The sequence below is a fragment of the Cydia strobilella genome, chromosome Z (genome assembly GCF_947568885.1).
Source record: "Cydia strobilella chromosome Z, ilCydStro3.1, whole genome shotgun sequence".
Taxonomy (NCBI): domain Eukaryota; kingdom Metazoa; phylum Arthropoda; class Insecta; order Lepidoptera; family Tortricidae; genus Cydia; species Cydia strobilella.
The window spans coordinates 22,522,726-22,543,824 of record NC_086068.1 but is presented as its reverse complement, the minus strand read 5'-3'; the positions used below and the strand labels follow the sequence as shown (position 1 = coordinate 22,543,824).

The 21,099-nt window shown below is 37.4% G+C and overlaps 2 protein-coding genes across 2 annotated transcripts in view; both read right to left on the bottom strand.

The window, feature by feature from the left end:
* The window catches only part of LOC134754305 (proton-coupled amino acid transporter-like protein CG1139), a 522,474-nt gene that overhangs the window by 71,801 nt on the left and 429,574 nt on the right, over positions 1 to 21,099 (bottom strand). The window lies entirely within an intron of this gene.
* Positions 327 to 21,099, bottom strand: part of LOC134755143 (phytanoyl-CoA dioxygenase domain-containing protein 1) — a 31,482-nt gene continuing 10,709 nt past the window's right edge. The window contains exons 2-6 of the mRNA XM_063691622.1: positions 16,264 to 16,407; positions 15,890 to 16,006; positions 14,632 to 14,782; positions 9,415 to 9,654; positions 327 to 2,567 (exon numbers count right to left, since the gene is read on the bottom strand). Of these exons, the coding sequence (XP_063547692.1) occupies positions 2,380 to 2,567; positions 9,415 to 9,654; positions 14,632 to 14,782; positions 15,890 to 16,006; positions 16,264 to 16,407 (840 nt within the window). The 3' untranslated portion in view covers positions 327 to 2,379. The remainder of the gene's footprint in view (positions 2,568 to 9,414; positions 9,655 to 14,631; positions 14,783 to 15,889; positions 16,007 to 16,263; positions 16,408 to 21,099) is intronic.

Below are 21,099 nucleotides of genomic sequence, written 5' to 3'. Positions count from 1 at the left end.
TAATTCATCTTAGAGGTATTATTCTCTCACTGAGATCAGACCTAATAACAGCTTGATTCAAATTTTCCAACTGAATCGAAGTGGTTGCGAATTAGAGTTCAGACTGTCAATGTCAACTGTTATAACCAAACGAAACATCCTTACATTACAGTGACATAGGTATTTAAATAAATACTAGCTGTTGCCCGCGATTTCGTACGCGTGGATTTGTATGTTGGTGGACTATGCAGCAAAAGATACTGTTTCAACAGCACCTACCTAGTTACACTTCGAAGTTCTGTCAGTTCGTATCTCGTTCGTAAAAGGATATGTAATTAAAAACAGAGTTTTGTTATTAGATGTTTATTATCGATATTATCACAATGACATCACTATGTATTATTACTCGACGTAATAATTATAAACTTTTGGTACATTCACCTTGGAACTATGTTATAATTAGGTAGTTAGTGTAATAAGTATATCATTGGTAAAGTAAACATGAATAAAATTCTGCATCATTGATAATTTAGGTGTTTAATAAAATGAGATATATCTTCAGGGATAAAAAGCAATGCGTTATACATGTATTCTCTAGTGACATTCACTCAGCCCCACATTATCTACAAATTCGTACTATTTCAGCATAAATTAGGACAATCGATATCTTACAGGGAGCGTGCATGAACTGTAGACGGCAGCACGGCAGCGTCGGCAGCACAGAAGTCTATTCATTGGCGCGAAGCTTTATGTCAAGTTTCCAGTTTTAGATTTAAGCCACTAGATGGCAGACCTTCCAACACGCACGGTTTCTATAATTATGTCAGATGTTTTGGTTCGGTTACAATCTTGGTTCAATTAAAGCAGGTATGAAACATCAGATTAACTTACTTAAATAAGATAGCACCGGTAGGTAGATATGCTATTTTTAATTAATGAATTCACAAACCTAATCTAGAGTATATGTATGTATCACTAAATGTTTTTCTGTCCCGTTTTTCCGGGGGACAATAAGTGTCACACAGGTTTATCTTATGTTGTTTGTATTGAAATGGCTTATACCTAACGACCTCTAAAATGCACATTTGGTATTTTTTTTAATGAAAAATCAGGGTTTTAAGAGTGGCGCAGGGGAACGGCCCGAAGGGGAAAGGGCCGAACGTGCCCTTGGCAACGAGTAATAAAAGCTGATTCACCCAAATAAGTAAGTATTGTGTCTTTAAGAGGATAGTGGACCACCGCTTCTTCATACAAACGTAGTCCCGATTTTCCTCCTCGGATATTGACATTAGGGAATAGTACATTTCGATGCTAGTGCGGAAAGTATGTCATTACTTCACGAGTACTGAGATATCTTGCCACGAGCCGTAGGCGAGTGGCAAGACTCGGGACGAGTGAAGAATGACATATCCGCACGTGTATCGAACGACGTTTTTTAATACAGTTGCGAAAAAATAAGAAAAGCAACAAGTAAGGAATGGAATTCGAAACTTTTATATTATTAATTCTGTGACACTGACATCAGTGACATCATTGACATTGACATTATGAAGAGGTGTTTTTCTAGCTTTTATTCGACTAGAATAGATTTTGCTATTATTATTGAACCCACTTCAATGTAAGTTTTTTTTTCAAATGCATGTTCTATAAGACAGAAACAATTGTAAATATTAAAACATTGTACTATTATTACCTAAATATCGTTATTTACGATTATTTGTGTATCGTATATTTATAAAAACAATATCGAATGTTGCCTTTGAAAACTTAAAACATTCTTGTAGTAAGAAAATACGCCTCTTCTTTGACAGGCGTTCCGTTCCATTCAGACAACTTTATAAGAACGGTTTTTCAACATTAAAAAATAAACGTGTTATAATACTTATAATGATGAAGAGGTAAGTAATAAAATATGAAATATGCATATTTTTCGTATTCTTACATTAACAGTAGGTTTTTATGTTGATTACGACGTTTAAAGGAAACTAATATTAACACTCATCAATAAGTAGTCATGAATTGGAACAAGTTAAAATTTAAAAAAATTGGAAAAGTAAAAAGCACTAGTTCGCGAAAACCAACTTTCCGCACGCTAAACAGCCACGAAAAGTAGCACTTTTTGAGCAACTGTATTAAAAAATATTTTTACACAATTTATCGTATATTAACCATAGCTATGTCCCTTCGTTTGACTTTTTTAAATTGTTTTATATACATGTCGTATTTTTTTAACCTTATAAAAATTGAAACGAAAGGGTTAATATGCATCTATTTTAGTAAAAATATTGTCTAGAACATACATTTCCAGAGAGAAAACTGGGATCTAAGTTGGTATGCAATAGCTATCACGTAACGTCGTTCCCCTTCGTCTTAACGGTCATAGCAATAGTACCTATAACATTATAGCATCTGAGATGTCGTGTAAATATTCAAAAAGGGGGCATTCTCTCCTTCTTGTAGCCAGTTGTCCTCGGAGTAGTTGTTGTCCTTCTTCTCGACCACGTGGAAGGTGTAGGCGGGCCGGCTAGCCGCGCTGCGATTCGCCGCGCTGCGGTGTACCACGTTCCCATGGATTAATATGCACGTCCCTGTCAATATTTATTCAATTTAGAGTAATACTAATCATTATCATCATCACTTTCGAATCATCGTTTGCCCGACAACACGGGCATCTTTGCCAGAAGTAACTTGCACATCTGGTCTGAATCTGAATCTGTTTTACTTTTCAGAACCGCGATTTGTATGAAAATCAAACGTTCCCACACGCCTGAGTGACATTGTGACGTAACCTTTGGATATTAAGTATACTATTTCGACCTCACTTTTATTTTCGATCTATATCATATTTTTGGGCATTTCTATTCAGTTGTACCAAACAATTTGTGTTATAATTGGAAATTTTTTTATAATATCTACTCAGAATCACGAGCTTTTTCCATTTTTACTGAGAAATAGTGTCCCCATAATTTTTAGTCCGTTTGGTTACGGTTTTCAATACAACCTTCTATGACCGTAACAAATCGGACAAAACAAATTGTAAGTATAAAATTTTGGGGACACTTTTTTTCTGGTATTAGGATCGAAAGAGCTCGTGATTCTGAGTGGAAATAATATAAAAATTCCAAACTCTAAAATGCAAGTTGCCCCCAACTTCAGTAGATATAATATAAAATTTTCCAATTTTAACACAAAATTTTTTGGTACAACTAAATAGAAATGCCCATTCAACATTTTAATTATTTTGTCCATTATCATGGTAATCAATGAGTAATTTAATATTTATTATATTATTTATTTTTAGAATCCTTAAATTACGGGCAGCATAAAGATAACCTGTTTTGTTAGAACAAATTTCTTATCTGTGAAAATGTTATTGATGCGTGTTTTCGCGTCTTTGTCAGTAGAAAAAGGCGCGAAATTCAAATTTTCTGTGGGACGATGACCCTTCGCGCCTAAATTTTTTATATGCCGCTTTTTAGTATTTTACTGACGGAAATGGCTAATAGACTTTATAATAATAACATCGAATTCGATTGTATAATGACATTCAAGTCGGGGGTCGATTCTAGTTTGACTATTAAAAAAAAACTAAGTAGGTAGGGCAGGGTAGGAAACAGTAGCTCAGCTCGAGTATCGTTGCTTCTTTCGCACCTCCGAAGGAGGGGCGAATTGCCTTTCCATCCTTTCTAGGATTTTTGGCGGTTTCTATGCGCCGCCCGTTACAACGGACGGGTCTCTTGAGGCCCAAAAAGTGGGCTGGCTTCTGTGCGGGCTCGTATGGCCCTGTTGTTATGAATGTTTGGGGCTTCTAGGTCCATCCGGGCTGCTTAAGACCGCAACGAGGTCGTCGAAGAGGTCGTCGAAGAGGTCGGCAGCCGGGGGCGTGCGGTAGATGGTTGCTGGCGCTGGCGGCGGCGTGACGCGTTTGGGGCTTCTAGGTCCGACCGGCATGTTTAGGACCTCAAGGACGAGGGCGTCGAAGGGGTCGTTGGCATCCGGGGGCCAGCTCGAGCAGTGGCTCAGTCGCCCCAATATCGCCTCTATCATGTTGGAATTAGGTTGAGTGAGCCACTGTACCCGGCTATTTTTTCCGAGCCACTGTTTCCTACCTTACCCTACTTGTCGCAAAACTTAGTTTGTTTATCTGTTTAGAAACTAACTGTCGCTCCTCTTGCGTGTAAAATGAGCGAACCATTATCGCTCGATCCATCAGCTTATAATATAATGAGCGAGCGATATTTCGATGACGCTGCCTGATATAGCACGACAGAATAACGATGCCATCATGCCGGTCGTAACATGCTTAAGAAAGAGAAAAGACACGCTTAAAAAAGAGCTCATACCTAATGCGTGCAGATAAAGCAGTGTATGTATATAGGTAAATTACTATTAATAGGCCACCAAACGAAGAAAATACAGGGGAAATAATTCGTGTTTAAAACAAATTTTGGCATAGTTGTAGGGAATGGTTTTATTAAACAAGTTGTGTAAGTGGGGTTGAAGCTAACTGGTGGGAACTGGTGGGGGGAGGGGGGTTAGGGTCCCTTTTTATAGTTTTTCGTAAATAACTCTTAAACGGTGGGCCGTAGCAAAAACATATTCTATTACATAAGTAATCTACATAAAAAATTCTACAATAGATTCAGTACACGTTTTCACTAGGATCAATATTACAAATTATATTAAAGTGGGAAAGTTACTTATAAGGTGCGTTAGGGGGGTAAGGTTGAAAGGGTTTTCATGCGGGGTAAGATGAAAAGTCGCCCGTAATGCTTCATCATACTGACGATTTTTTGTCTTACCCCTCGTGAAAAACCCGTTCAATCTTAACCCAACGCACCTTAATTTGTTCTGTGGCTCTTGTTTAAATTTTCGTAAATAACTCGTAAACGGTAGCCCACAGCAAAAAATAATCTTGTACGTAAGTAATCTGTATAAAATTTCCTACAAAATAGATATACAGGTTGCCCCAAAAATACCACGTCAAACTAACACTGGTGGTAGGACACCCGACACCCTAAGATGATCCAAACCAGCTTAACATGACCTTAGCAGAAGTTGCACGGTTTTCGAATTTCCAAAAATTCAAAATTCTTTATTGCGTAAGACACACTTATTTCATAATATAAGGTGATGGAGCCACCCGGTAAGCAAAATGCCTGTGTTGGGTGGCGCCGCTCTTCCTTCAGGTTACACAACTATATTATAAGTATATTAACTAATTAACTCTAATTAACATTTATTTACTTACTAGCTAAAAATTCTAGTTTATACTATTTACAACTAAGGTTACAGTTTAGAATCAAGGTATTTAAATGAATGAAAAATAATAATAATAATAGCTGGGTATCGTATACATGAGTCCAAAAAGAAATGTATCTCTCTCTCTCTCTCTCTCTCTCTGTCTGTCTGTGTGTGTGTGTGTGTGTGTGTGTGTGTGTGTGTGTGTGTGTGTGTGTGTGTGTGTGTGTGTGTGTGTGTGTGTGTGTGTGTGTGTCTGTGTGTGTGAGTGTGTGTGTGTGTGTGTGTGTGTGTGTGTGTGTGCGCGCGCGCGTGTGTGTGTTAGTGTGTAAAAATGCATACTAAAAAGTTTATAATAAGAGGATAATTATACTTCTTAATTATTTTTTTTATAAAAATGTATAAAAAATTTAACATATGTGATGTGAATGTAATATATAAATATTTAATTATTTTAACACATATAGGAGGAATTCAGTGTCGTGGTAATCCAGTTGACTAAGCCACTTAGTTAGATACCGTTTGCTAGGAGGTTTCTTTATTGGATGTAGTTTACAGAATGATTTCATAACTAAAGCTGAAATGAAGGGGTGAAATCTTTGGGCAAATTTTGTACGCGTTTTTGTGGTTTTCCAGCGCTGACGGCGTCTTGTATCTGCTTCAAAAATCTTGTCATGCAGTTTTCCATAATTATACATGATTTTCCTAAGGTATAATTGGCGAACCGAAAGAACATTGGCGAGCGTGTAAGGTAGTTCTTTAGTACTGTACCGTGATGGTTTCCGGTAAATCACTTTGAGAAGGGACCTTTGAGCTCTTTCTAAAGTAATGAGGTGCGTCTTTGCCGCCCCTCCCCACACTGAATTGCAGTAACATAGCACGGATTCACAAAGAGCGAAGTAAACTGTCCTCAACAGTTCAGGATATGCAATATTTCTTAACGTGCGAAAGACAAACATGAGCTTACGAACACGGCTTTTAATTGACTCGATGTGCTGCCGCCAAGTCAGGTGAATATCGACCATTACACCAAGGTATCGCATGGTGTTTGAACGCTCTAAGAAGCTAGCGCTGCTGAAATTGGAGGACCCGGACAGCACGTCATTCTGATGTCTAACCGTAATATAAATCCATCGTGAGGTTGACCTCTGGAATCGATCGAGAAACATAGATATTTGGTCTTCTGGACGTTTAATGTTAGCAAGTTGGAGTCGAGCCATTCTACGACTAGTTTTAAGTTAAGCTCCGCGGTACTTTCGACTTCTGGCCAGCTTTTTCCGCGTACCAGAATAGCTGTATCATCGGCAAATGATATTGTTATAGCATTTTTTAGTTTAAGGTTGCAGAGGCCGTTGATATAAGCCAAAAACAGAGTTGGGCCGAGTACACTTCCCTGGGGGACCCCAAAATCTACGTTAGCAAAGTCGCTGGTATGTTCTCCCACCCGGACACACTGCCTACGATCTCGTAAATAAGATTCGAACCACTTAAGTGCGAGCCCCCTGATGCCAAGTCTCTCGAGTTTAGCCAATAGGATCGGAATAGAAACAGTATCGAAGGCCTTGGCAAGATCTAAGAATATTCCTACGCACTTTTCGCCTTTATCTAAAGAATCTACTATTTTACCAACAAGTAGGTCAATCGCTTGTTCGGTGGATCTATTTTGTCTAAAGCCAAATTGGTTAGGTGACAGGCTGTTATTGCGCTGAAGAAACAGCAACAACTGTGCATTGATAATTTTCTCAATAAGTTTACCAATTATACTAAGCAAGGAAATTGGCCTATAGTTAGTGACTTGTTCTCTACTACCTGCCTTGTAAATTGGTGTTACTGAGGCCAGCTTGAGAAGATTTGGGAAAGTAGCGGAAGTCACGCTCAGATTACACAAATAAGTGATGGGCTCGGAAACGCTATTCACAGTCATTTTTAATATATCTGGTGTGATGCCGTCTAATCCCGGGGAAGTACCAGCCTTTAATTGTCTAATAAAAGAGGCTACCTCGTGAGTGTCAGTAGGTCGAAGGAAAAATGACGAAACCGGAGAACTGTCACCCTGTTGCATTTTGGCCAAGTGCGCCTCACTTACTCCCATTCTATTGAGCGTCACCTCCGCTAAATCCTTGCCGACGGAACTAAAAAAGGTGTTTACTGTATTTAGCGAAACTTTTGGGTTCGTATCAAGTTCGAGGAGTTCAGAAGCATGGGAGCGGGTAGACGCAATATTACATGCCGATTTAACCGTCTTCCATGTTTTCTTGGCATCTAGGCGTGCTTCTAAAAGCTCTCGTTGATGATATTTAACTTTAACTTCTTTTAAAATATCGGCGCAAGTGTTCCTATATCTTTTGTATTGAATTTGGATGGTCTCGTCGTTCGGGTTTTTATTTGCCTGTTGGTGCAACCTGCTTCTTTTTCGTATACATTTTAGGAGCCCGGGAGTAATCCATTGTTTAAATGTACGTTTAGAGTTACTTACGGGGACACATTTTTTGTGTTTTTTAATTATATTTGTAAGTGAGGTACAAAAAAATTCACATGCAACATTTACGTCATTTATCTGGTATAGAGGCGACCAATCTATACTCTTAATTTCAGAATCCATTGATTTTAAATCTAGTTTAGTAGTATATTTACGTTTTTCGCTCGATATCGCATGGTCAAAGAGTGTCATAATAAGGAGATGATCTGTGATATCTTCGTTACAAGTGACGACTGCCACTTTTAGCTTGGATCTTATCATGACATGATCTAAGCAATTGTTCCCACGAGTGGGCAAAAAATTACCCGGGTAAAAGCCGTGCTCTGAACAAACATTTAAGTAGTCGTCAGCCCCGCTGCTGCAAGCGTTTGGCGTGATGTTTATGTTAATATCGCCCGTTATTATAGCATGTTTACAGTCTGTGCTATGTGATAAAAACGTATCCAACGAATCCAAAAAGATAGCAGGGTTACTATAACTAGGCGATCTGTATATTCCTATTAAGTCAAATTCGTTATTAATTCTTAGAAATAAAACATTTGCCTCTTTAATATTATTTTTTTGGACCTTTACACTTAAATTTTCTTTAACAAAAATAATTACTCCGTCATTTTGCAAGTAGTGCTGGTCTGACGCGAAGCAGTTATACCCCTGGAGGGTCGGTAGCTGGGGGCATACTTGTAGCCAGCACTCCGTCAGTACTATAGCATCAGGCGCGAGATTAGCTCGTTTTATCACACACTTAAAATAATCAAGATTGCGCTGATGGCTACGTATATTTTGAGTAATCAACATAAAAGGCTTTTTAAATGTATTCCTAATCGCGGCACAATCATCTAGACATGAAACCTGTCTGTTATCGCACAGCTGGGTCGCGTCAATATCGTCAGCCACAGTATTTAAAACGCCCGTGGGAAACGATTAATCCAAACTTTTCCACTATATATTGAATAATAACCAACTGTATTATAACGATGTTGGATTTACCTTTACTGACTGGGACGGGGGTGAAGCTCGACTCCGGGTAGACGGGCGCGGGCTTGTCATAGATACATTTGTTGGATTTATCTTTACTGACTGGGACGGGGGTGAAGCTCGACTCCGGGTAGACGGGCGCGGGCTTGTCATAGATACATTTGCTGGATTTACCTTTACTGACTGGGACGGGGGTGAAGCTCGACTCCGGGTAGACGGGCGCGGGCTTGTCATAGATACATTTCTTGGATTTACCTTTACTGACTGGGACGGGGGTGAAGCTCGACTCCGGGTAGACGGGCGCGGGCTTGTCATAGATACATTTGTTGGATTTACCTTTACTGACTGGGACGGGGGTGAAGCTCGACTCCGGGTAGACAGGCGCGGGCTTGTCATAGATACTTTTGTTGGATTTACCTTTACTGACTGGACGGGGGTGAAGCTCGACTCCGGGTAGACGGGCGCGGGCTTGTCATAGATACATTTGTTGGATTTACCTTTACTGACTGGGACGGGGGTGAAGCTCGACTCCGGGTAGACGGGCGCGGGCTTGTCATAGATACATTTGTTGGATTTACCTTTACTGACTAGGACGGGGGTGAAGCTCGACTCCGGGTAGACGGGCGCGGGCTTGTCATAGATACATTTGTTGGATTTACCTTTACTGACTGGGACGGGGGTGAAGCTCGACTCCGGGTAGACGGGCGCGGGCTTGTCATAGATACATTTGTTGGATTTACCTTTACTGACTGGGACGGGGGTGAAGCTCGACTCCGGGTAGACGGGCGCGGGCTTGTCATAGATACATTTGTTTCTATCACCAGGACTGCGGAGCATCCGTCTGTGGACACCCGACTTGTGGGACCCACGAGCCATCCAAAGGCAACCGTTTTGAATAGTTGCGTCTTCTAGAGCTATCCAAAACCCTATTGGTGAAATTGGCTCTGTATGTAAATATGATATATCTTGATGCGGAACCACTGAAATTCAGATAAAGTACATACCTATATTATACCTAAGTATATAAAAATGTGACGTTTTCAACCAAAAGGTACCACATTGTCACTTGGCGATAAGGTTGATTTCAGCTATAAGGAAATAGCGCCTTATTGACAACCGACAATAAATACCCTTTTGGTTGAAAATAGCACAAATGTTGAACATTTAGCATTGAAATAGTAAAAAGTAATTAATACATTTGTCAATTCTATTTCAGTACCTATTAATCGTTGGTATAACCCACAAATTAAACATAGGATACTTGTAGATATATAGGGTGATTCATAAGTCTGTGTGTCTTGGCTTACTCTGTACGTTTACTGTAAACACTTGTACCAAAGATAGATATAACTCCGTAATAGATGGATACAGTCTAAGGAAAAAACGTGCCTCGAAAATCACGAAAATTTGATTCTCGATCAGATGGCGCCACTAGTTTTGGCCTACACTCGTATAGAGGGCGTTGACTGTTTCGTTTGTTATTTATAATTTTAACGCATACCAGTGAAAGAACATGGGTCAAAATCATATAAAAATAATTAATGCAAATAAAAAAATCATTTATCTATATTTAAATACATTTTATCGTATTTTTATAAATATTTATTTTTAGTTTAAAAGTGTGTCGACAGATGGCAGTGAATTTACTGGGGTTACAAAATTTACTATGACAGTACCGCTCTAGTATAAGTTACTCTATGCTTGTACGTAAGAATATTAAAAAATCTGTTGACGTATTTTGTTATTATTCACTTTTTTACTCACTTTTACCGAGTCTTATGGTTACCCTACTTGTTATATAGAACTGTCACGGACTAGTAGTAGTAGGGTAAGTAGTGACAGCAAATGTATGGAACAGTATACACTTTAGTCTCAGGCGATGCCGCTTGGCACGATTGTTCCTTAGGTCAAACAAAGCAGATTTGGCCTGGTAGCCACGAGATCGTACCGTGTCTACTCCCCAAAAAGAGGGGGGGAGGGGTCGACTCCCCAGGTCTAATTCGTCCAGGTCTTAGCAACTAGGGCAAGTTATATATCATTTTCGGATAATTTAGGGACGAGGAATTCATTTTTGAAATAATTGTTTTACCTTTTCCTAACAAAAAAATATTTTTGTGCAAAAAATGAAAATGTTATGTAATTTTTTGTGACATTTTTGACTGTTACAGTCATAGTGTGGCGGTTTACGCTAAATAAAAAATTGGACAATATTGCCCATTTATTCTTTATTCTGGAAACATTCATACATTTTTTTGTAGGAAAAACATAATTTATAGCGCGTGGCGGTGACGATTTTCATACAAATGGAACTATGGCCAAAGTTAATGATTAAAAAATAAAAATGTTTACAAGAACACTGAATTTGGCGTTTTTGAAGTATGATTGTTTTAATGCTTGTTTCATGCATTTTTGCCCTTTTTTGGTACAAATTTGTTGTTTTTATTTTTCTTACATACAAACTTTCATTTCACCCCCTTAAGGGTTCATTTTATAAGATATTATTTTATCATAAACTTAAATCGGTCGTATTTAATTTCAGCTTCATATCTTCAGTGGTTTAGATTGTATGATGTCCGGGAGTAAGCAGAGTAAGGTAGAGTTTAGTTAGATATTTTTGTAGATATGGGATATTATGAAATAAAAATGTCTTTAACTCAAACACATGTAGATCCTAAACTACTGAAAATTTTAAGCTAAACGTTTGAGCATCGATTATTTATAATGGGTATAAATTAATTATAAAATAAATTTTGAAAATATCGACCCTTATGGGGGTGAAATGGGGGGTTAAAGTTTGTATGATTAAAAAGAAAAACGGCAAATTTGTACCAAAACAGGGCAAAAATGCATGAAACAAGCATTAAAACATTATAATCATACTTTAAAAACGCCAAATTCAGTGTTTTTGTAAACATTTTTAATCTTTGACTGGCCATTTGTATGAAAATCGTCACCGCCACGCGCTATAAATTATTTTTTTCCTACAAACAAATGTATGAATGCCTCCTTGGAAATGATGTGTTCAGAATGAAGAATAAATGGGCTACATTGTCCAATTTTTTATTTAGTGCAAATCGCCACACTCTGATTGTAGTAGCCAAAATTGTCATAAAAATTGCATTACATTTTCATTTTTTGTACAAAAATTTCTTTTTTTGTATGGAAATATATATTTATTATTTCATACATGAATTCCTCGTCCCTAATTATACGAAAATGATATATAACCTGCCCTAGTTGCTAAGAGAGGGAAGAAATATAGCATAGATTGGACCTGGGGAGCCGACCCTTTCACCACCCCTTTTTCGGGGGTACGCACGGTACGATATCGTGGCTACCGGGGCAAATTAGTTTTGTTTGACCTAAGGAACAATCGTGCCAAGCGGCATCGCCTGAGACAAAAGTGCATACTCAAGGCGCTTACTTACCCTACTATAGCATATTAATCAAATTGTTCAATTCAACCTCTTTGTATTTGCTGCTGCTCAGCATTGCAACGATCAATTACCTTATGAAATAAAACTATGAAAACTGATTATATCGCGTATATTGAATTTAATGACCTCCTGAAGACCTGATCGTCCTTAGCGGCGAGGCCATTGAGTGGCTGATTGGACTACATTTGTATTTATAACTGTTTTACTATGCCATACGATTAAATAAATATATAAATTGAATTTATAATACATCCCGACGTTTCGAACCCTTTACAGCGTTCGTGGCGACGGGTGACTGAGGAAAAGCTACAATGTGCAAAAATGCATACACAAAAATAATGAACCATAATGTCCATAAGTCATTTGAATTAGCGCTCCGCGTTAATTTAAGGGAGCTTTATCGGGAAATGTGGTTACTGTTCACGTCTTAAAAATCATCTTGTATGTGTATACCTATATAACTAGTAACGCAGCAACAGTTTTTCAGAGTACTTAACTAGGTACACTAGGTACTGTTGCACTATTACGTGTTTAGGCTTATATTTAGGTTTCTCTATAGATATTGAGACCATGAAACGTTATAGTCCGGTGGCCGGCTGCATGACACCCACCTGATAAAAAAATAGAAAATACCTACTCTGTGGGGGTAGCTAACTATTAGTAGCTTCAACTGCTCTTGGTCGGCCGCGGCTTAACTTGGCAATTTTTTTGCAAATGGCAAAAACTGAAAATGAAACTTGTATGGAGGACAATAAACAAAAAGTTGTCGGCCAAATCCCATGTTGGCAGGTTCCTGTGTCTAACCGAATTTGTGGTACCACGTGACAGCTATAATTTACCTCATCTAAAAATTTAATTGCGCGAAATTTGCCAAGTTAAGCTGCGATCGACCAAGAGCGGTTGAAGCTACCAAAAAGGATTAATAAGATAGAGCGGTACTGTCATAGTACATTTTGTAACCGCTGTAAATTCACTGCCATCTATCGACATACTTTAAAACTAAAAATGAAGACGTTAAAATGTATTTAAACATGGATAAATGATTTTTTTATTTGCATTAATTATTTTTATATGATTTTGACCCATGTTCTTTCACTGATATGCGTTAAAATTATAAATAAACGAAACCGTCAACGCCCTCTATACGAGAGTAGGCCAAAACTAGTGGCGCCCTCTGATCGAATATCAAATTTTCGTGATTTTCGAGGCACGTTATTGCCTTAGACTGTATCCATCTATTACGGAGTTATATCTATCTTTGAAGCTACTAAAAGTCAGCTAACCCCACAGAGTAGGTATTTTCTATTTTTTAGGGTTCCGTACCTCAAAAGGGAAGAACGAAACTTATAGGATCACTCGTGCGTCTGTCTGTATGTCCGTCTGTCACAGCCTATTTTCTCCGAGACTACTGGACCAATTAAGTTGAAATTTGGTATAAATGTGTAAGTTTGTGACCCAAAGACACACAGAAAAGACAAGAATTAATTTTAAATACGGGGGCCATTTTTGGGGGGTTAATAAGAAAATTAAAAAATAAAGTTTTCAAACTATATGGTGTTACATATCAAATGAAAGAGCTCATTGTGAGAATCTCAGATATTTTTTTTTATAATTTTAAGATAAACAGTTTAGAAGTTATTCAAGAAAATAGGCAAAAAATTACTCCGAAACTACTGAATCAAAAATTTAGAAAAAAATATACAAAATAGATCTTTACCTATAGATTATAGGAAAACCTATTAGAAATGTGCAGTCAAGCGTGAGTCGGACTTAATTACTTAGTTTTTGATCCGACCTCTACGGGATTTTTAGACATTTCACATAAAAAATACATTGTTTAAATTGTGTAAAGTACGGAACCCTTGGAACGCGAGTCCGACTCGCACTTGGCCGGTTTTTTATCAGGTGGGTTTCATGCAGCCAGTCACCGGACTATTAGATACGTGAACCAGACTAGAGGATATCGGTAGCTTTGGTACCCTCTTTACACCTAGTGTTTTGTTGGCAGGAGATCAATTGTTTACTTAATTGAAATTATGTTAGCACAATTGGTTGGGTTCAATTCAACAGTTAGTGACAAACTATCATCGACAATGTAGATAATTTGTTATCAGTTTGTTTATTCAGTATTATTCATTTTTCTTTTAGATAAATTATGTAGGTCCACGCCTACATAATATAGCTAGTACGTAGATAATGTGGCTATAACAAATATACAGTTATTGTAATAAACAAGCAAAATATATCGTTTTTTTAAAGCTGAGTATGTAAATTTTCGTTTGAGAAAACTTTATGTAAACGTCTAACCGTTGCCTAGTTCGGTCGCTAGTTCGAAATTCAACAATAAAAATACAAATTGGCCTGGGCGAGTGGTCATGGGCACACCTCAGTATGAACATTTTTAGCTATGAAAATCTACCATAAAAGCTAACCCTTACTATCTGACCTAGGACTAAGTGGTTAGGTTATAATGGTTGTTTGCCACTAACGTGGTAAAAAAAAAGTAAATGAACAAGCTACCCTCGCCTCCGACTCCCGGGTTCTTGTAGATGTACATGCTTTGCACAACGGCCGGCTCGGCCAGGTGCAGCGCGCGGCACAGCGCCTTCACTCGGTCGCTGTACGTGTAGCAGCGGAAGATGGGATGCAGCAGGTGCAGAGCGTGCCCCACCTGCAATCAGACATGTCATCCAATTAGGCAAACGGCTACTACTACTACATACGGGCCTTGGCTAGCTCCCTAGTCCAAGGATCTTTACAATTACCGATGTGTTGTCCCTATTCAAATCTGTGTATTTTAACAGATAATTCATCAATGTTCAGACCCAGCAAGTTACGTACTCTGTTAGATAAGTACCTTTAGCTCGACTTGCCGGATACTCGTCCTAGGATAAACTAATCTAAAGGCATGCATAATATTAATGATACACTAACTGCGACTTCATGTGCGTGGAATGATGATGATCAATAAAAACGGGCCAAGTGCGAGTCGGGCTCGCTTTCCAAGGGTTCCGTACATTGCACAATTTTTAACAATGTATTTTTTCATGCGGAACGTGAGTGAAATGTGTTTAATAAATTCGTAGAGGTCGGATCAAAACTAAGTAATTAAGTCCGACTCACGCTTGACTGCACATTTCTTATACGTTTTCCTGTCATCTATAGGTAAAGAACTATTTAGATTTTTTTTTCAAAATTTTAGACCCATTAGTTTCGGAGATAAAGGGGGAATGGTATTTTTTTGCCTATTTTCTTGAATAACTTCTAAATTGTTTACCCTAAAATTATAAAAAATATATATATTTGAGATTTTCACAATGAACTCTTTCATTTAATATGTAACACGATATAGTTTGAAAAACATTATTTTTTTATTTTCTTAACCCCTCAAGTGGCTCCCATGTTTAAAATTCATTTGTTTATTCATTCATTTACGTTACATGTCCGTCTTTGGGTCACAAACTTACATATGTGTACCAAATTTCAATTTAATTGGTCCAGTACTTTCGGAAAAAATAGGCTGTGATAGATGGACAGACAGACGCACGAGTGATCCTATAGGGGTTCCGTTTTTTTCCTTTAATTCCTTTTGAGGTACGGTACCCTAAAAACTATCCTATGTATATTCCCGGTCATTAAACTAACTCTGTACTTACCTAAATCGGTTTGGTGGTTTAAGCGTGAAGAGGTAACAGCCAGACAGCCAGAGTTACTTTCGCATTTATATAGTAGGAATAGATGCTCTCCATTATCCTTATTATTTAACAACTTCACCTACCTTATTTAATGAAATGCTTGGGTCAACTTGAAGCTTTCCATCGGCGTCGAGAGCATCTTTCTCGTAGAAATAGCTGATTTTATCGTTGCTTTCCATAAAGTACTTGCCCTTTAAATGCTGTAAACATAAATAAAGACATTAGGTAATTACCTGTCTTTTCTGTTATTAGTCTTTTCTGTGAGTATCTGAAAGCTAAGAAATAATAACACATAAGCCACAGGTTATTAAAGTATTTTTCTCCGTGTGTTTGACCCATTTCTTTACAGAAAATTTAAAATACAATTTAAAATTTGTATGAAAAATCTTAGTACCTATTCTTACTATCTATCGGTAAAATAAATAAAGTAAATAATTAAGTATAGTTGGTTAAGTACCTCGTGTTCGGGTTGAGTGGTGGAGAAGACCGTGGGCGGTGTATCGGGCAGACGGCGCGTGAGCTCCAGGCCGGCGGCGACCAGCTCCTCACACTCCGCGTCGCGCAGGAACCCCTCGACCACCGCGAACCCGTCGCGATCCAGCTGCAAACATATAACCTCAGTACCGTCGCGTCGGCTTACTTCTGAACCAAAGCTGTTTCAAACGGCTACGGCTTGAGTACGGCTCAACTGCCGAAACCGACACGTGGGGCCGTAGCCAAGATGATAATTATGTATCGACAAATGTTTCGGGAACGCTAAACTGCCTACAGCTTTTGCAAAAAATATATTGGACTGTTCCGCGAAAGCGTTCTCGACTAGCTAATTTTCGGCCTTTCTTGTGTAAAATTTATAAAACAAATGTTGGTTCTCATAGTTTATTACCTAGAATTTGTAGAACATAACTTATATAAACAGGACAGACTCAACAACATCAACAACATCATCAATTCAAAACAGATTGGGCAGATTAAGTGTCCTAGTTTTGTAATGCCATTTTACTTAAACATAGCGGAACTTTTTTTTAATTTATATATATTATTTTTTTCCCCTCACTAGCTCGGGAAGCCGTCTTTTATCCTTTAAAACAAGCGGGGAAAAACGCATTTTATCCACTAGTGGGGAAAGTAATTTGACCTTGGATGGAGCGTGTTTAAGTAGCTTTTGAGAGATAACAAAACGTAAAGCTCATAATAATGGTTAGTTCAATATTAATTATCATTAAATAAATGGTTTGAGAATTTAATAAACAATACCAAATTTAGCTTTATTTAATGATTTTAAGTCATAAACCTTAAATTCCATAAGAAACATTTGTTTTTTTAAATAATGTTGAATGTAATTCTGAACGCACAAGTTGAGTCGATGCAATTTCAAAACGCATCGTCAGAAATGTCAACATTGTCAACAAAAATTTTCTCACCGACTCCGACACGTAAAAATACATAACTTCCAGAGATTTCTGTTATAATATCGTATTATCGTAAAAAAATGAGTGATGAAGATGATCTAACGCCTGTGGATGTTGCACTTTCCTCGCTATAGTGAGGGGAAAAGTTTTGTGTTACACACGGGTGCAAATGTATTTTACTTCTCGTGTATTGAAACACTCGTACGCTCAGGATTCTATTTTAGAACCACTCGCTTCGCTCGTGGTTCAACTATAGAATCCTTTCGCTTGCTCGTGTTTCAATTCCACACTCGCGGGTAAAATACAACTTTGCACCCTTGTATAACAAATAACTATTATTAATCGAGAAATTATGCATCCTGATTTCTAGACATCAGCTAGATATCTATTGTTTTTACATTGTTTTCAACATGGACGCGAAACACCAGTGCCCTGTTTATCAAAAGCTTGTAGCTTGTAATACAAGCGGAACTCACTTTTTGACAGCTTTTGTTAGAAAGGGACTTCCACTTGTATTACAAGCTACAAGCTTTTGATAAACAGGGCACATCTCGTAAATTTTTAAATCAAAAATCTGACCGTGCGAGATATTTAAGAAGCTAAAACATTTAGATTAGATAGATGTAAGGTTCATATCTCGGACCATTAAGCGATTTACAAAAACGGGATCTTCAAGAATCAGGCCCAAGCCTCGAAAACCATCTGTTCGTGTCAAAAATGTAATCAAAAGCGTTCGTGAGCGTGGTACGGGGTGCCATGTCTCCAGACCTAGGGGCAAACTACCACTGCTGTTCATTAATCGGGGACTAAAAATTAACCTAGATTATTATACTCAGAACGTGTTGCAGGGTCATATGCTAGAAAATATCCTAAAGTTGTATGGGGATGACTATTATTGCTTTTAACAAGAAGGTGCCCCGTCTCGCAAAGCTAAACGTACACAAGACTGGTGTCGAACAAATTTGACAGATTTTATACCGTGGCAAGAATGCCCTGCATCTTCACCAGACTTGAATCCGTTGGACTTTTATATATAAAGATACATGCTCAGCGGGATTGGGAGCACACAGGGAATGAATTTAAATTCAATCAAGCATCGGTTGGTCAAGATTTGTGATGATATACCAGATGAGGTAGTGCGTGCCGCGTGCAACTCATTCTATGGTAGAATGTGTAAAGTTATACAGGTAAAGGAGAGCGATTTGAGCTAATGAATTAATTTTGTAAATATGCTTAAAATAAAAATAAATTTAATATTGAAATTTGAAGTTCCGGTTTAGTTTTATGCCTATTTTAAACTAGGACACTTAATCTGCCCAAAACCGTAATTCCAAAATATCTATGTGTAACTTTTTTCTTATGTTGTAATTGTTTAGAATTCATCATTTGCTCCTTAGAGAACTAAACGTAATAATTGTGAACTTATACTATCTTGACTACGGATAGCATCAATCTCACTAGTTACTATGCTTAGTTATTTTCTGTATTCCACTACCTAATCCTAGCATTACTTTGATTTATATTTAGTACTTAGAAATTTATAAAAAAATATATTTTAACTAAAGATCTCTTGGCCTAGTTTAATTTAGTAATTAAGATTGACGAAGCCTGTAGCTGATTTATTGTTGTAAGCACTTGACGAAGCCTGCGTTGCTGATCATAACTGATTTTATTTTACCAAAATTTATAAAATTAAATATACAATAATAATATTATTATCACTAAAGATCTTTAAAATAAATAACTAGATATATAATATATAGATGTATGTATTAAAATTATAATTTTATTATCAAAAAAATAACAATACATTTCTTAAAAACAAACTTATCTATAAAATAAAACTAAATTAAAACTAAAAACTAAATAAAACTAAAATACATCGAGAAAATGTGGCCCCTTTGGCATGGTGCCGAGGATGCTGGCAGCATTTCCCCGCTGTATTGCCAGCTCTTCGGTCGCCAGTGAAGTCGACTAATCTTTCTGATAGTTCTAAAAAACTGTAGAGTTTTAGGACCCCACGGGCCAAGGCTCTCAACCCCAAAGGGCATGAAAGTATACTCGGGGCCAAGACCCCTGTATTTGTTAATTTTGAGCTTTTCGGCCGCTTTAGCCGCCGCACCCACGTGATTACTGGTTCCGTTGAGATGGGAAGGAGCCAGTGTGTCTACCAGGGCTCGGAACCGGTATTGAAATATCGGTTAATATCGTTCCTAAACCGTTATTTTATTTCGTTCATTAATAAACCGGTTAATTGATGGAACGCGAACTTTAAAATTTAGTTCTCTCTTCTTACCGGTTAGTTGAGAGCACGATGTTTTTTGTTTTCGAGGAACGATATAATAACGGTTAATCTCAGCCATCTACAATTCTCCGAATTCTCGATGTTGACTTGACAGTGCTGTTGCTTGCTGACTGAATTGTTTATTTTTTATACTTTTTAGGCGTGTGACTTTTGACTGTTGGTGTGTAGTGTTACATTTAAAATGGATTCACAAAGTTTTAAATGCAGTACCGGGCAATAATAATATATCACCTCCATGTTTTTACGGCAAAACCTTTTTTTCATACATTTGTGAGTGACTTCCACCTCACTGCTTTAGGTAGTCTAGTAGTATTCCTTTGTACGGGCGATGAGAAAAATTGGTCTCATGTAATGGTTTTTTCATAGAGGTTTTTTTTTATGTATTGTTAACTTCATTTTTTTACTAGAGGTTTTTTAGTAAAATGCTCAGTATCCTATTGTAATTCACAGTATTTCATTCCAATATTCATCATATATTTGTATAAAACTAGCTGTTGCCCGCGACTTCGTACGCGTGGATTTGTATGTTGGTGGTTATATAAGTCTTTTACACGAGCATAGAATATTATGCAGCAAAAGGTATTAGTAGGGACGGTTAAACATTGGTTAATAATTATACAATGCATGAAATTTGTCTTTCACAAACTACGAAGTTTCAAGCCCCTAACTAAAAAAAACTGTTCTCAATACCCACTCAACCCTCTCAGAAGATGTTCAAGTCCACTACTTTTTTTTAAAATGCAAATAATACAAACTTCAATAACGGTGAAATCAGTTTTCGTCTATTTTAATATAATGCCCTTTTACCAAGTTTCAAGCTCCTTCCATAAAATAAAACTTGTACCACATATAAACTTACATCATCTTTTTAAACCCCCTTAGGGGTTGAAGTTCTAAGAACGTTGAAACAACTGTTTTTGTTAGCTTAAACAATGCTTTTCTAAGAAGTTTCAAAGCATTTGTAATAGATTCAAATTTTCAACCCCTTTTTAATCCTTTTAAGAGATGAATATTTAAAAACGCTTAAATTACTTTTCTTGTATTCTAATAATATGCCTTTATACAAAGATTGAAGTGTCGCACTCAAAAAAAGGTTTGATCTCCATACATATATTCAACCCATTTTTTACCACCTAGGGGGATGAATTTTCAAAAATTCTGAAGTTAGTTATCTTCTCTTTTTATTAAATATCTTTCTACGAAGTTTCAAGTACCTGGCTTAAAATAAAATTAGGACCCCTACAAACTTTCAACCCCTTTTTAACCCCTTTAGGGTATGAATTTTTAAAAACCGGCCAAGTGCGAGTTGAACGCAAAAAACGTCAAAAATATCACGTTTGTCGTATGGGAGCCCAACTTAAATATTATTTTAGTCTGTTTTTAGTATTTGTTGTTATAGCGGCAACATAAATATATCATCTGTGGTAATTTCAACTGTCTAGCTATCACGGTTCATGAAATACAGCCTAGTGATAGACGGACAGACAGACAGCGGAGTCTTAGTAATAGGGTCACGTTTTTACCCTTTGGGTACGGAACCCTAAAAACGCTGAAATTACTTTTCTTGTATTCTAATACA